Here is a 13,181-nt window from a genome sequence, read left to right on the forward strand (position 1 = left end):
CAAAGTATAGCTTGTTACATTTTATTAGTGTACCGTAAAATAAAACGCTACAGAAAATCTTTTCTGTGTCCTGCAGCAGGTGGAACTTTGAACATCAACAAGTCTTGTTAAACGTCTTCTAGGCTCTTTTTAGGTCACAGAGTGGATCAGCTGTCATGGTCACAGACAACAGGAACAAACTGGGTCAAACTCGTTCTCCTTAAAGGCTCATCTCAGAGAACAAAGTTTTTGATATACTTACAAATTTAGCTGAGGTAACGTAAGTTGTAAAGTTTTGAGATCCCCAGACTTTCAGAGCAGTTTGTGGGCCAAAGTTGTAGAAGTTCAAAAACATCTGACGGCATAAACAGACAAGATACAGAAAATATTAAAGTTTCCACACAGTGATTTCGAAATGCTTGTTTTGCACAAAACCCCGGACAGTCTGTCGATGAAAGAACGTGGGACTTATGATGACTCACAAAGGTTGTGGACTGGTTATAAACTGATACAGAAACCAGGCAGTCTGAGGTGGACTTGATGTTCGTCAGAGCTCTGTGAACTGAAGAATTTGTGTTCGTTGTGGTATTTGATGTGTCCACGTCCAGGTTGTCTGCTTCAAGTAGATCTTCTATCACAAAACAGTCTCGTGGCTTTTCAGTTGAGTTGTTTTTGAAACACAGTTCAGCAGCCGGACCATCGAAAGTCACCTGAGAAACCAGACGGACACGAACATGAATCAGTTCAAGTTAACAATCACATCAAAACTTTTTTCTCATCTTCTCATCTCTACTTCTGTTCCATTAGAGTAAATCACAGAATATAAGTATAATAACAAACAAAGCTTTACTGCATATTTTCAGTTTATTATCTATTATTGCCATTTTGTCTCTGTATGTTTGATGGGCTGTGCAATTTACTTACATGTACGAAGGAAGATTTACGTCCATAAAAGCTGATGGGACACCTGCTGATGTCAATGACTCCAGAACCAACGTTGGACAGAGACACGTCAACCTGACTGACAGCAACTGCAGCAGGAATTTAGAGGGAAAATAAATAAAAGACATCATACATCAATCTATCAAGACCAGCTCTCTTTCTTTTTATTCTCAATTCACACACATGAATTTACACTGGAGGTGTCAGAACGTCCATCAGCGTCATTTTGACCTTTGACCTCATGAAAAACACCAGACAGAAATTCATGCTTTTTTTCTGTTAGCTCATCTTTTTAAAAATGAAATAACACAAGATTGTAAAATGTATTTATATATTCATCAATATGCAGCGTGACGTGTAGTGAACTGTAATGATTTCATAGATTCACAGCAGTATTTTTCTGTAGGATAATAACCATCAGTGACCTGATTCAGATTTCAAATTCATCTAGAATCATTCATCATTCATCCAAAACTTCTGTTTTTGTTTCATGTATTTCATTGTATTGCTGAACTTTTCAGTGTCTGTTTACCTGCCAGCAGGAGGATCAGTGCACCAGGCTGCACCATGACGGAGCCTCGGCAGAGAACTGACCTGAGACCTGAGAGAGAGACGCAGGTCACACATGAACACAAGAACATGTTAATTAACATTCAAATAATGAGTTTTATTTGTTTATTTGTAGGGATGAGCATAGAAAACATTGAGAGTTGCATAAGTAGTGTCAAAAAAATGAGTTGAGATGTATGAAACTTTCAATTTATTCCAGAATTTTTTTTAAAACCAAATTTTTATTTTTTTTTGCGGGGGGGAGTACATTTTTTTGAAGAGGAAAAGTATGTAAGTATTCAAATGATCGGAACCAGGCGGAAATTATCGGATTTAACCTCACAAAACAACAAGCATGGCCATGTTCACATTTTAAATTCATCCTGAGGTACAAAGAGATTGTCAAATGGAATGACAATGGCTTAGTTTTAATTTTAATAAGTTCCACAACATCAATATTTATTGTTGCACAGACAGAAACAACACCGTAAACGTCACAATTTATAGCAGGTGGGAAATTCAGACAACATAATAGTAGTGAGTTGGTAGTTAGTAGACTAACGCAAAGCAAACATGTCCCCTTGGGACAGTGAAAATGTCTGCAGTTTGGAGGTATTTTAAACTGGACAGCGAAGAGGACAGCCACTTGTAATGTGTGCAAATTGGGCATTTTGCGTGGTGGAAATGTGGATGTGTTCTCTTTTTTTCTTCTTCTTATTAACGCATTGCTGAAGTATCGGATCGAGGCTCGATATCGGCAGATACTCAAAATCAAATGACTCGGACTCGGGGCAAAAAAATGTGATCGGGAAATCCCTAGTAGCAGGTAAAACATTTTTCAAAACTGAGCTCAACTCAAGAAGCTATTGCAGTACGTTGCCTTGAAATTTTAGATTTCCTCAGCTGTTTTGTTCTTACTGTGTGTTATGAAATTATGAATGAAAACTCTGAGTTGCATTTACTGAAAACATTTGAGTTGGCTTAATCAGATATTTTAATTGAACTGTAATCAAAGAGTACATGTCACACTGACTGTAACCTCCAAATTTTAAGTTTATCAACTCAAAAAACTTTCCTTATTTTTTTGGTAATAAGTTATTTGTGTTTACAGCGAGGGGGAGCGTGCAGCTCGTCTTACCGTGTGCAGTTTGTGTGGAGCAGGAGGCAGATGAAGCTCTGCAGGTGATGTTCAGTGTTCCAGCTCTCTGGATGTCTCAGATGTTCACGTTTGTCCCTGCTGTGTCCCTCTGTCTCTTTTTTTTATGTCTCCTTCTCGTTCACGCCCCTGAGGACTGAAACTCACCAAACTGGCTGTTTGTGACCTGCAGCAGTTCCTTAACTGCTTCGGGTCTTAAGTGACTGTCAGACATTTACAACCTCTGAGAAACCCTGCAGAAAATACTCTTCATTTTTTGGTGTCTCACAATGTGTTTGGCGGGTTCACAGGAATTCATTGTTCTGCTTCTGTCATCTCTGCTTCTCCAAACTGAGGACGTGTCCACTGCCACCTACTGTAGGTAATATACTGACTCAAATAATCTGAACTGTCCCTTTAAATCAGGAACAATCACCATGGTAACAGTGTCCTCTAGAGGCAGATATGAGATCTGTATCTCAGTCGTGCAGTGTTGTGCATCTGATTTGGTGTTGAAAGAGTTAAAATGAAAAAATAAAAATAAATTCCATCAGGTGGATCTTTGTGATGCATGATGCTGTTTTATAGAGCGCACTGAGCCGGACGCGTGCGGTCAGTCAGACAGACGGTGTGACTGAGCTCATGCTTCTTGAAAAGCTGAAGAAATAATTGTATATTCTCAAGAAAATATAATAATATGTTGTCTGTAAAAGAAATGGGTGTATTGAAATGGTGTTTTAAAGGGTGCTGTTAAATGCATTTAAAGTGCTTCACTTTTCATTGTACATTGATAAATTCAGAAAAGATAAAATACTAAAAGGTAATTGTATTATCTTTTGGGCTGATTGTAATTTTGCAAATTCATGACTAGGTGTTTAAAAACATTTCATATTTAAAAATATTTCAAACTTAAAAAGCTTGTGCTTTAAAAAAAAAGGCACTTTCATGGGTTAAACTATTTATAAAGATGTTTATTTTGTTTGTTTATCTTTGGCACTTGTTTGCACTTATTTAATGTTACATGTTAATTTGCAGTAATATACATTATGTGCAATATTTAACATTTTTCTTTTTCTGTGTTTCTTTGATTTTATTAAAGGTTTTTCACCTAAATGAGCTCAGTGATCCAAATGAACTGAATCACTGCATCTTCAAATAAAAGAAGGAAGAAAAAAGGAAAAACTGTTTCTTCATTTGAGTGAATTCTGAGTTGGGTTCTTCATCCTTTCAAGTTAGGAAATTGCACAGCGACTTAAAGTAGAACTTGACACTGTCCAGACTGGCTGTTGGTGACCTGAAGCACAGTTTTGACTTTACTGAACTTCTCTAGTTACTCAGTGAAGAATGCAGCAGTAAGTTAGTCAGTAATTTAGGACCTTTGAGAAGCCCTGGGGAAAATATTTTTCCTCTGTGTTCACTTCAAGTTCAACATTTTTCTTCTAAATCTCTGAAGGATGTCATTGTTTTATTTTTTATGGTGAACATCTCTTAGTATAGTATCTCAAATACTGACACTAAGGGATGTAAATTGTTATATTAACATTGACAAAATACTGGTAATAATTATGCAATAATAATGATAATCTTACTATAAAGCAGTGGTTCTCAAAGTGTGGGCTGTGGCCCAGTGGTGGGCCATGAAGGACCTTCAGGTGGGCCTTCACAGGTAATGAAAAATACATTTAGAAAATGTTTTACGTTACAATTTTGAAAGTCTGGAATTACCATAAAAAAGAGGTCATTTCAACTATTTCAAATTTATATGTTTAATTATTTATATATATTTATTTAAGTAAGATGTTTTTTATACATAAATTACACAAAGAAAATGTGATCATTTTTACCTGTTTCAGCCACAGGTGGTCATACTGACCCCACAGAAACTGTCGCTGTTATAGTGTTACTTTTTGCACAGTGTCGTCTCTGTCAATAAAACTTCACAAGTGGTCTTGATTTACAATTTCCCTACATTGAAATACAAAATAATCAATTAATTAGAGTCAATTAAAAATAAATTAGGGGAGCCCAGGGACAGTTGTAACACGTGTTGTCTCAGCACTTATAACTCACTGAATTTTTGTGTTAAAGTTCTCAGATGTTGAAAGAAAGAACCCATCATCATTACAAACAGAAACTTTTTCTTGTTTTTATTTTTGTACTTGTTTCAAGTTGTTTCCCACAGGCTGAGATTATTTTTTTGTGATGGTTCTTGGTGTAAATTTGTTCTTATTAATGTTTAAATATCGTGTTTATAATCTTATAAAATACATTTAACTGTTTCTGGCTCTGAGTAATTCTAGATTAATTTAAAATTTGAGTCAGATCACTGATGGTTATTATCCTAGAAGAATCCTTACAGTTGACTGCAGCTGATGCTGCATGTTTATAAAGATATGAATCCACTTTTCAAAATTTGACCTTTTGATGGCATTTCATTTAAAACAACAAACTAACAGAATAAAAGCATTAATCTCTCAGTCTGAGAGATGAAGTTCCACCGTTTCATCCGTCTTGATCGGCGTTGAATGAAACTCAGCACAGGACGTCTCAGGTGAGTTTAACCAGGATTGGTCAAATGAATTATGTCCTGTTCCTCACTAAGCCCCGCCCTTTGTGAGGATAATTTGATTGATGGCGGCCACGTTTTTTTTTAAGGATCTTGCTCATTTATGATAGAAATCTGTATCTCAGTTATCCAGTGTTGTGCATCTGACTTGTCAAAATAAAAAAATAAAATCTATCAGGTGGATCTTTGTGGTCCGAGATGCTTTTTTCATTCATATTCAGTTATTATTAAATATTACAGGACTGGACAACATGAAAGAAGACGCAGACGAAATATCTGCATATTTTCCGAAACGTGTTAAACTCCCCAAACTGGATGGTTGTGTCCTGAAGCAGTTCTTTTTTTTTTTTACTGCACTTCTGTAAAGAACACAGCAGTCGGTCACTGTCAGGATTTAAGAACCTTTGAGAAACCCTGGAGGAAATATTTTCACTCTGTCATCTGGGTCACATGAACAAGCTTTTCTACTAAATCTCTGAAGGATTTCAGTTTATTTTATCATGAAAGTGATTCCTACCAATGAAGCAAATCGTCTTTTGATTCCAAATAAAAACTTGCAGTTAACTTTCAGTGTGTTTGTGATTTATTTCCAGACAAACAGGGAGCTCAGTGACTGTAACAGGAGTGACTGTGGAACACTGCCCTCTTGTGGCGGCGCTGTAGACTGTGACAGTAGTGGAGAGAAAATGGAAAATATGAATAAAGACTGATGAAAGTTTTTACACATGAACGTGTGAGGCTCCATTCACACTGCAAATCAAAGATCAAATATCATTTATTTGCTCGTATCTAAATTTCACGTGATCTTGCATCTGAATGATGTTTATGAATTTATCAAAGTTATTACTTTTGCTGTCAAAGACGTTTTATGAATGTTCTCTGCTGCGGCTCCACAGCGTCCTCCTGAGGGCAGCTTGCTGAATTCCTTCAAACCCCAGGAATATTTAAAAGTTGTCAGTAGAACCTCCTGGGAAGGTTCTAGATAAAACCCTTCGAGTGTAAAGAGGTTCTGCCAGTACTCACTGAGTGTGTTCCTGGAATATAAAACAATTCTGAGTAGAGAACCTCCTGGATGTATTCTAGATAAAACTCTTGGAATATAAAAAGATTCTCAGCAAAGAGCCCTGGGTAGGTTCTACATAAAATCTGTTGTGGAATTTGCCTCACTTGCCTCACTAGCTCTTAGATTGGTCCCTGAGTCTCTCTTTATATGGGTGACGATGCAGTCATGAAGGGTCCAGTCATAGGTCATCTAACCTGAACAGGCACACTAGTAGTTGGTCACTCTGCACAACTACAGTCCACAGCTGCACAAGTAGGAGAGTAGTGCATCCCCCAGATACTTTCTCCTGAGGTCCCAAGGTTATGGCTTATCGGGCAGACAGACTGTCTCCACATTCTCTAGCAGGGCACAATACATGAGCAAGGCCGACAGATACAGTGATTTAGAGCAAAGAGGTGCATAGCTTCTTGTTTTGCACTTATGCCCAATAGAATTTGTGTACACATAGATAGACACATCAGGCCCATACATGGTGGCGTGTCAAATTCCAGCGAATGTCAGGGGACAGTTAAATACCTTCACTCGAGAAGTAACCTTCAGAATTGGGTTGGCAGTCACAATATTCAAAGTGTATTGCTAATCTGAATTCTCCTCGATCGAGCTTCATTAAATACTCCTGTGTAAGTCATCTGGGACTCCCGAACTCTTCTTCAGTGTCTGAGTGAACCATTCTTCAGAATTTCCACTACAAAATCTTTGGGATATAAGTTCTGGAACCTCCTGGGTGGGTTCTTGTGAGCATCCTTAGAAGGTGGAAAGGTCCTGGATAGAACCCCCAGATAGGGTTCTGGGTGAGACCATAATACCACTGAAGGGTTCTCTGTAGAACCATGAGAGAGATAAAAGTTTTGATTGTGTCTTTTTGCAGAACTCTTCTGTATGAGGTCTGTGTGTGGAGGTGGATTTGGAACAGCAGCGGTGGATTGTGACGAGAACGTCGTCACAGAAACATCAGGTCAGTGACACACTGCAAAAAAAATCTGATCTGTAGTGTGTAACGTGGCTCGAAATCAGATTTGAAAAGATTAGATTCATGTGAGCTGTTCACACTGTCATGAAAACATCAGATCTGAGTCACATACAAACACCTGTCTAACACTGATCAAAAGGACAAGTTGAAAGCGTGAGGCACAGTGGGTTTGATTTATTCAAGGCGTGGTCAAATCCACCTTTTCCATCTTGTGTTAGGGGCACAGGGGTATCCTGTCCTGTCCTGCCCCTTGCACCAGCAACATGCAGCAGAATACACCTATCAGCTGTGCCCAGATACCCTGATTAATTCATGGGCGAGTTTAACATGAAATAAACCAACCGGAAAGTCAGCTCTCATCACCTTTAAGTGCTCCAGGAGTGCAAGCTGTGTCAGCATGAGGAGAGTTTATTTTATTAGTTTATTCGTTAGTTTATTTTGCATTAACATCTACACAAACGTATGTTGGTCTTATGTGTCAGCCCTGGATGGATGGATGGATGGATGGATGGATGGATGGATGGATGGATGGATGGATGGATGGATGGATGGATGGACGGACGTAAGGTCATGCAGATATGTAACTGGTTCTATTTCACACCTTGAAATTATGTTGTGTGTTATAATTCATTATTATCATCATCAGTATTATGTAGCTCAGCTGGTTGAGGAGACCCAGACTGGTCATGAAACCGGACCTCCATCAGTTATCCACCCAGCATCAGGCTCTGACATGACTTATTGTTGTTGTTTATTAATCGGTTAGTCTTTTTGCTCATCTTTTTTTTTTTTTTTCCTACAGGGACGGGACATGATGCACAATAATGTTGCAGTTAGTTTTTGTTTTCTGAGCTCTAGTTTTTATTTTTATTTCAGTTAATTAAATGTTTCTCCATACCTACTTTTAGTTTTTACTTTAGTTTTACTTCTGTGTGTGTGTGTGTGTGTGTGTGTGTGTGTGTGTGTGTGTGTGTGCGTGTCAGAGGAATGAATTGAGAATAAAATGATTCCCAGTCAGTATGATGTAATGTATTTACACTAACATGGCGTGCACAGCAGCCCACAGCTGATGTAAGGATACAGTAATTAGTGTCATTAGTCTCCTCTGCTGTGACCTCCCCTGTGTCCCTCCTCCTCCTCTTCTTCTGTGGTGAACAACAGGCCTGTTCGGCCTCAGGGGACGGGCCTGACTACAGCCAGCCTACAAACAGTTAATTATGACCCAGCGGTCACAGTGTGGCGTCCTCAGGAGACGACCTGTGATCAGAAACAAGCGTCCAAATCCAACAGGTCGTATTATGACAAACTCTGTGCAGCTGTTTAAGAGCCTGTGTAATAATTAACAAAGTTAGGTGAAGTAATCATCACAATAAGTTTGTTTGAGGTGGTCAACAGGTCGTTATCTCTTCTGTCCTCTGAGAGCAATTAAACACATTAACACAACTCCAGCCTGTCAACACCAACACAACTTCATGCAGGATCTAAAATCCTTTGTTTTTTCAGCATTTCACAACTTTCCCACCGCTTTCATTTTAAATCCTGTTTGGACAGGAGGGTCCCTCTAAGATACAAGATGTCCTCTTCCAGGGTGTCCTGGTCCCCACGGTCCAAACTTCAGGAATGTGCTGCAGGCATCAGAGTCAGAATGAGTGAGAATTTAGAAACAAAACAAACTTTATCAGTTTGAACATTAAAATGAAAGTTCACCCCAAAATAAAAATACATTTTGTTTCTCATTAATTTATGTTTGAATTTAACAACTTTAATTTTTCTAATTAGTAATTTATTTTACTTATTTTGTAATTGTTTATATTTTATTTTGCACATAATTTATTTTTATATGAACATTTATGTATCTGACTTATGCATACAATGCAGTTTATAGACCAGTATTGAAAATTAAATATTTTTCTACTGTTTATTGAGTAATATTGAGAGCTGAGATCAAGGAATTTTTTTTTGATATCGTCAGAAATAAAATGGCACTGGCTTGATTAAGACGGTAACCCTACGTCTGTCTCTACATTGATCCACAGCCAATGCACCACAGATCCACGGTGCTCTTAAGCCTGTGTATTACATGTCGCCGGGCCAGATTCCCGTAGGTCTGGTGCCGGTTACACAGTTTACATATAGACACATATCTGTCATAGGACATGACTGCCAACAACAAGGAATCTGAAGAAGCAAATGTGTAGTACATAAAAAAAAAACTGACAGAGACAGGCTGGATAAGAGATGATCTGTTTCTCTGATAAAAAGTCAATCAAGAGTTTTGGGTAGATAGCAGTGCTGTAAAGAACAGAGTTGATCAACAAAGCTGCGATGAAAATGTACATAGGCTCATGGAGGTTTTTGTGAATCCAGATGAGACAAACAATAGTAGAATTACTGAGGATTATTAGAATATATAATATAAGCATAATAAAAAGATACAAATATCTGTATTTGTTCACTTCCACATATCCATCAATAGTTATATATGATGCATTTAATGCCCCGTCCATACTACCAGTAAGCAGTGGTGGAAAGAGTCCTGAAAATCTCTACTCAAGTACAAGTACTATTACATTGCTAAAATATTACTCAATTACAAGTAAAAGTACTAGTGTTAGAAAAATACTTAAGTAAAAGTATAAAGTATTTGTCAAAGGAACTACTCAGAGTATTAGTTACTTTTAACTGATGATGTCATCATCACCTCTCCAGACTAGGGCTCTAAATTTTCTGTGTTTTGCTTTACCAATAGTTAAAACACTAACAATCAATTAATCATTAATAATTGACTTGATACAAAAGTGTGTTTTCCCCTCATTTTGATTGGCTGTTTTTTCCTTTCATTTCAAGTTTTTATTTCCTTTTTCAGCAAATGTCTCCAGCAGACAAAACAAAGCTAGATGAGGTGCAGTTACTGCTGGATATGAATTCAAGTTGTAGTCAGTACTCAACTATGATTAAGTAGATTACATGACATAATAATCAAAAAGTACAAGTAAAAGTACAGACTTGAAAATCTACTCATAAAAGTACAAGTACCCCAAAAAACTACTTAATTACAGTAATTTGAGTATTTGTAATTAATTATTTCCACCCCTGCTAATAAGTGAAGATAGCATTAACACAGCTCATGTATTTGACTCGTTTCATTATAGATACCCGACCAGGAAATGCATTAAGTTTACGTCCACAGAAAGTAGGGATGGGTATTGTAAAGAACCTCATGATTCGATTCGATTTCGATTCTTTAGGTTTCGATTCGATTCGATTTCGATTCGATTCGATTCGATTCGATTTCGATTCGATTCGATTTCGATTCGATTCGATATTGATTTAAATTCTTCAATATCGATTCAGTAAGAAGTAGAAATACACAAATAATTAAGAGTACCTGTTGGCAATTTTTAAATATTTATTTTCATGCCCATAACACATGTGGTACGTTACTTCACATCTTTGGGCAATAAAACATCTGAAAATAAAACATTAGCAGCACCATAATAGCTCACTTGTGCATATAAACCTCTGTCTTCACCTCTGTGTACAGCTTCAGGATGGCGACCTCTGTCATGTGTTTTCGTGTTGGTATAGCGTGTAGTAGTTTGCAGACATATTGTTGTTGTTTGGTCGCGTGCAGCACAGCACCCCCAATGGCCAGGAGGTGAATCGATTCAGAGGGTTTGCTTAATCGATATTGAATTAGGGGGCGGATCATTTCGATGCATCGATTTCGATATTTTTACCCACCCCTAACAGAAAGTGAACAGTTTGAGTCAGTGAAAAGATTTTGAGAGACTTCTTCCCCCTCTAAGGACCTCATTAACTCTTCCACCAAGAGAAGCAACTTCATCAAACTGAAACTTTGGTCTGAAACTTTACTGACGTCCTCAAACAACAATCTTACCACTTTGCATTTACAAGCATCATGTCGCTGCTGTGAGGTTCAAATCAGTGACTCTAACCACAGTACAATGTATAAGATGTAAGCTATGATAAAGTAATATTCTGTTGGAGGTGTGGGCACTCATGCTCCTCCCTGGTACTCCTGTGAATCCCTGGTAATTCCCAGGATTTTGGTGTGAAAAATGTGTGATCCTTAAACAGCAGTCATTTGGAAATGGGACTTCGCAGGACGGCGGCACTTGTGTTAGATTTTGTGTTAGAGAGTCCATTACAAACAAACCAACAGTTCTTATCTCAAATGAAATGTTAACAAGTATTTTAACAATTTTTACCGTGACAGCATGATGTCATAGCACCAAGTCATACAGCAGGTCACAGGCCCCAGTGACAGAGCTCTAAATCTGGTCTGGATTCAGGCCTCCAGAGTTCAATAAAGTTGTAAACATGCAAGTCAGTCTTTGTTGAAAGTTTAACAAAATCCCAGGAGGATGAAGCAACATGATAAAAACAGTTTGCATGCTCACACAGCTCACCACAAAATGAGCACTGGCCAGTTAAGTGTTTATATACTGTAAATATATATATAAGAGAATCCAGCAGAGGAGACATGTTATTGGAGTCTTCAGAGTGAGACCTCTTTGTTCACATGTTCCTGTTTCATTATCTGCCTGATATTTAGCTTTTTAAATGGATGAAGACTTAAATGTGACATATATAACTCTGGGTGGACATGTGGAAGTTCGCAAATACAGATATCTTTATTTTATGATCATTTTGACAGTTTATATTCTAATAATCTGCAGTAATTCTACTATCGTGTACCTTATCTGGGTCCATCGAAACCTCCATGAGCCTATGTACATTTTCATTGCAGCTTTGTTGATCAACTCTGTTCTTTTCAGCACTAATATCTACCCAAAGCTTTTGATCGACTTTTTATCAGAGAAACAGATCATCTCTTATTCTGCCTGTCTCGTTCAATATTTTATGTTTTATGTTTTAGGTGGTTCAGAGTTCTTACTGTTGTCAGCCATGGCCTATGACAGGTATGTATCTATATGTAAACCTCTGCAATATCAAACTATAATGAAGAAAACAACAGTCATCGTCTTCCTGGCTTTAGCCTGGCTGCTTCCTGCTTGTGAGCTCCTGGCATCAGCAGTGATGAGTGTGAATCAAAGGCTCTGTAGATTTACTCTGAAAGTCATTTTCTGCAATAACTCAATTTACAAACTTCACTGTGTGAGTTCAAGAGCGATATCTATATACGGTGTGTTCATTTTGCTGAATGTTGCACTTTTTCCGATGCTCTTTATACTTTTTACTTATGCAAAAATATTTAAAATAACCTATAGAAGTTGTAGAGACGTGAGGAAGAAAGCTGCAGAGACGTGTTTACCTCACCTGCTGGTTCTGATAAACTTCTCCTTGTTGTGCACGTATGATGTTATTATAGTCAGACTGGAATCTGATATTCCAAAACTTGCACGTTTAATACTGACTTTACAGCTGGTTCTGTATCATCCTCTCTTTAATCCAATCATATACGGACTAAAAATGAAAGAGATCTCCAAACACCTCAAGCGTTTGTTCTGTCAAGACAAAATGAGCGGTTATGAGCATTAATAACTTCTTCTGAAATAAAAGTGCAGAGATATGATTTGTTTGATCTGTCTGTAAAGTATAGGCCTTTTCAATTAGGATTCATTCACACAGTAAAGAGCATTGTTAGCTTCATTGTCCTGCAAAATTTAACATATGTGGATCACAAGTTTCACTCTGAAATATTAATTCTGCTTTAAATTAACAAATACAGATCCCTATTAATGATAAACATGTTATAGGAGTGTTGATGCAGCTTATAAAATCTAGAAATCTCATTGCACCTGTTTTATTCTCTTTAAACTGTATCAGAGTTTAATTTAAAATGATATGGCTGCCTGTTAAAGCCGTGCATGGCCTGGAACCTGCATGTGGGCTGTCAGTTCCTCAGAGGCCTCTTTGAGCTCCAAGTATCAGATCTAAAGGCCGAGGTGAATTTCTGTCAGGCCTCTGAAACAATCTGCCAGAGGATATC

General features: G+C 37.7%; 2 protein-coding genes across 2 annotated transcripts; one reads left to right on the forward strand and one right to left on the reverse strand.

Annotated features, from left to right (window-relative positions):
• Positions 1 to 77: 77 nt before the first annotated feature.
• LOC146323270 (uncharacterized) lies at positions 78 to 2,727 on the reverse strand. The gene is made up of 5 exons (XM_084725484.1): positions 2,609 to 2,727; positions 1,454 to 1,522; positions 904 to 1,010; positions 462 to 689; positions 78 to 334 (listed from the first exon to the last, which is right to left on the reverse strand). The coding sequence occupies exons 2-5, from the start codon at positions 1,488 to 1,490 to the stop codon at positions 200 to 202; spliced, it is 507 nt and encodes a 168-aa protein (XP_084581610.1). The 5' UTR covers positions 1,491 to 1,522; positions 2,609 to 2,727; the 3' UTR covers positions 78 to 199.
• A 9,064-nt stretch (positions 2,728 to 11,791) lies between these two features.
• On the forward strand, positions 11,792 to 12,730 carry LOC146323271 (olfactory receptor 6N2-like). The gene has a single exon (XM_084723911.1). It carries the CDS (start codon positions 11,792 to 11,794, stop codon positions 12,728 to 12,730), a length of 939 nt encoding a protein of 312 aa, XP_084580037.1.
• Positions 12,731 to 13,181: the final 451 nt, after the last annotated feature.

Source organism: Lutjanus erythropterus, chromosome 8 (assembly GCF_056507025.1).
Source record: "Lutjanus erythropterus isolate fLutEry1 chromosome 8, fLutEry1.hap2, whole genome shotgun sequence".
NCBI lineage: Eukaryota > Metazoa > Chordata > Actinopteri > Lutjaniformes > Lutjanidae > Lutjanus > Lutjanus erythropterus.

What these genes read in the sequence shown, in the direction of transcription:
- LOC146323270 (XM_084725484.1), bottom strand. Translation starts at nt 1,490, where the DNA reads ATGGTGCAGCCTGGTGCACTGATCCTCCTGCTGGCAG. An exon ending in GTAAATCTTCCTTCGTACAT is followed by an intron (nt 690 to 903) that starts GTAAGTAAATTG and finishes CTGGTTTCTCAG; the next exon opens with GTGACTTTCGATGGTCCGGC. An exon ending in ATAACCAGTCCACAACCTTT is followed by an intron (nt 335 to 461) that starts GTGAGTCATCAT and finishes TTATGCCGTCAG; the next exon opens with ATGTTTTTGAACTTCTACAA.
- LOC146323271 (XM_084723911.1), top strand. Translation starts at nt 11,792, where the DNA reads ATGGATGAAGACTTAAATGTGACATATATAACTCTGGGTGGACATGTG.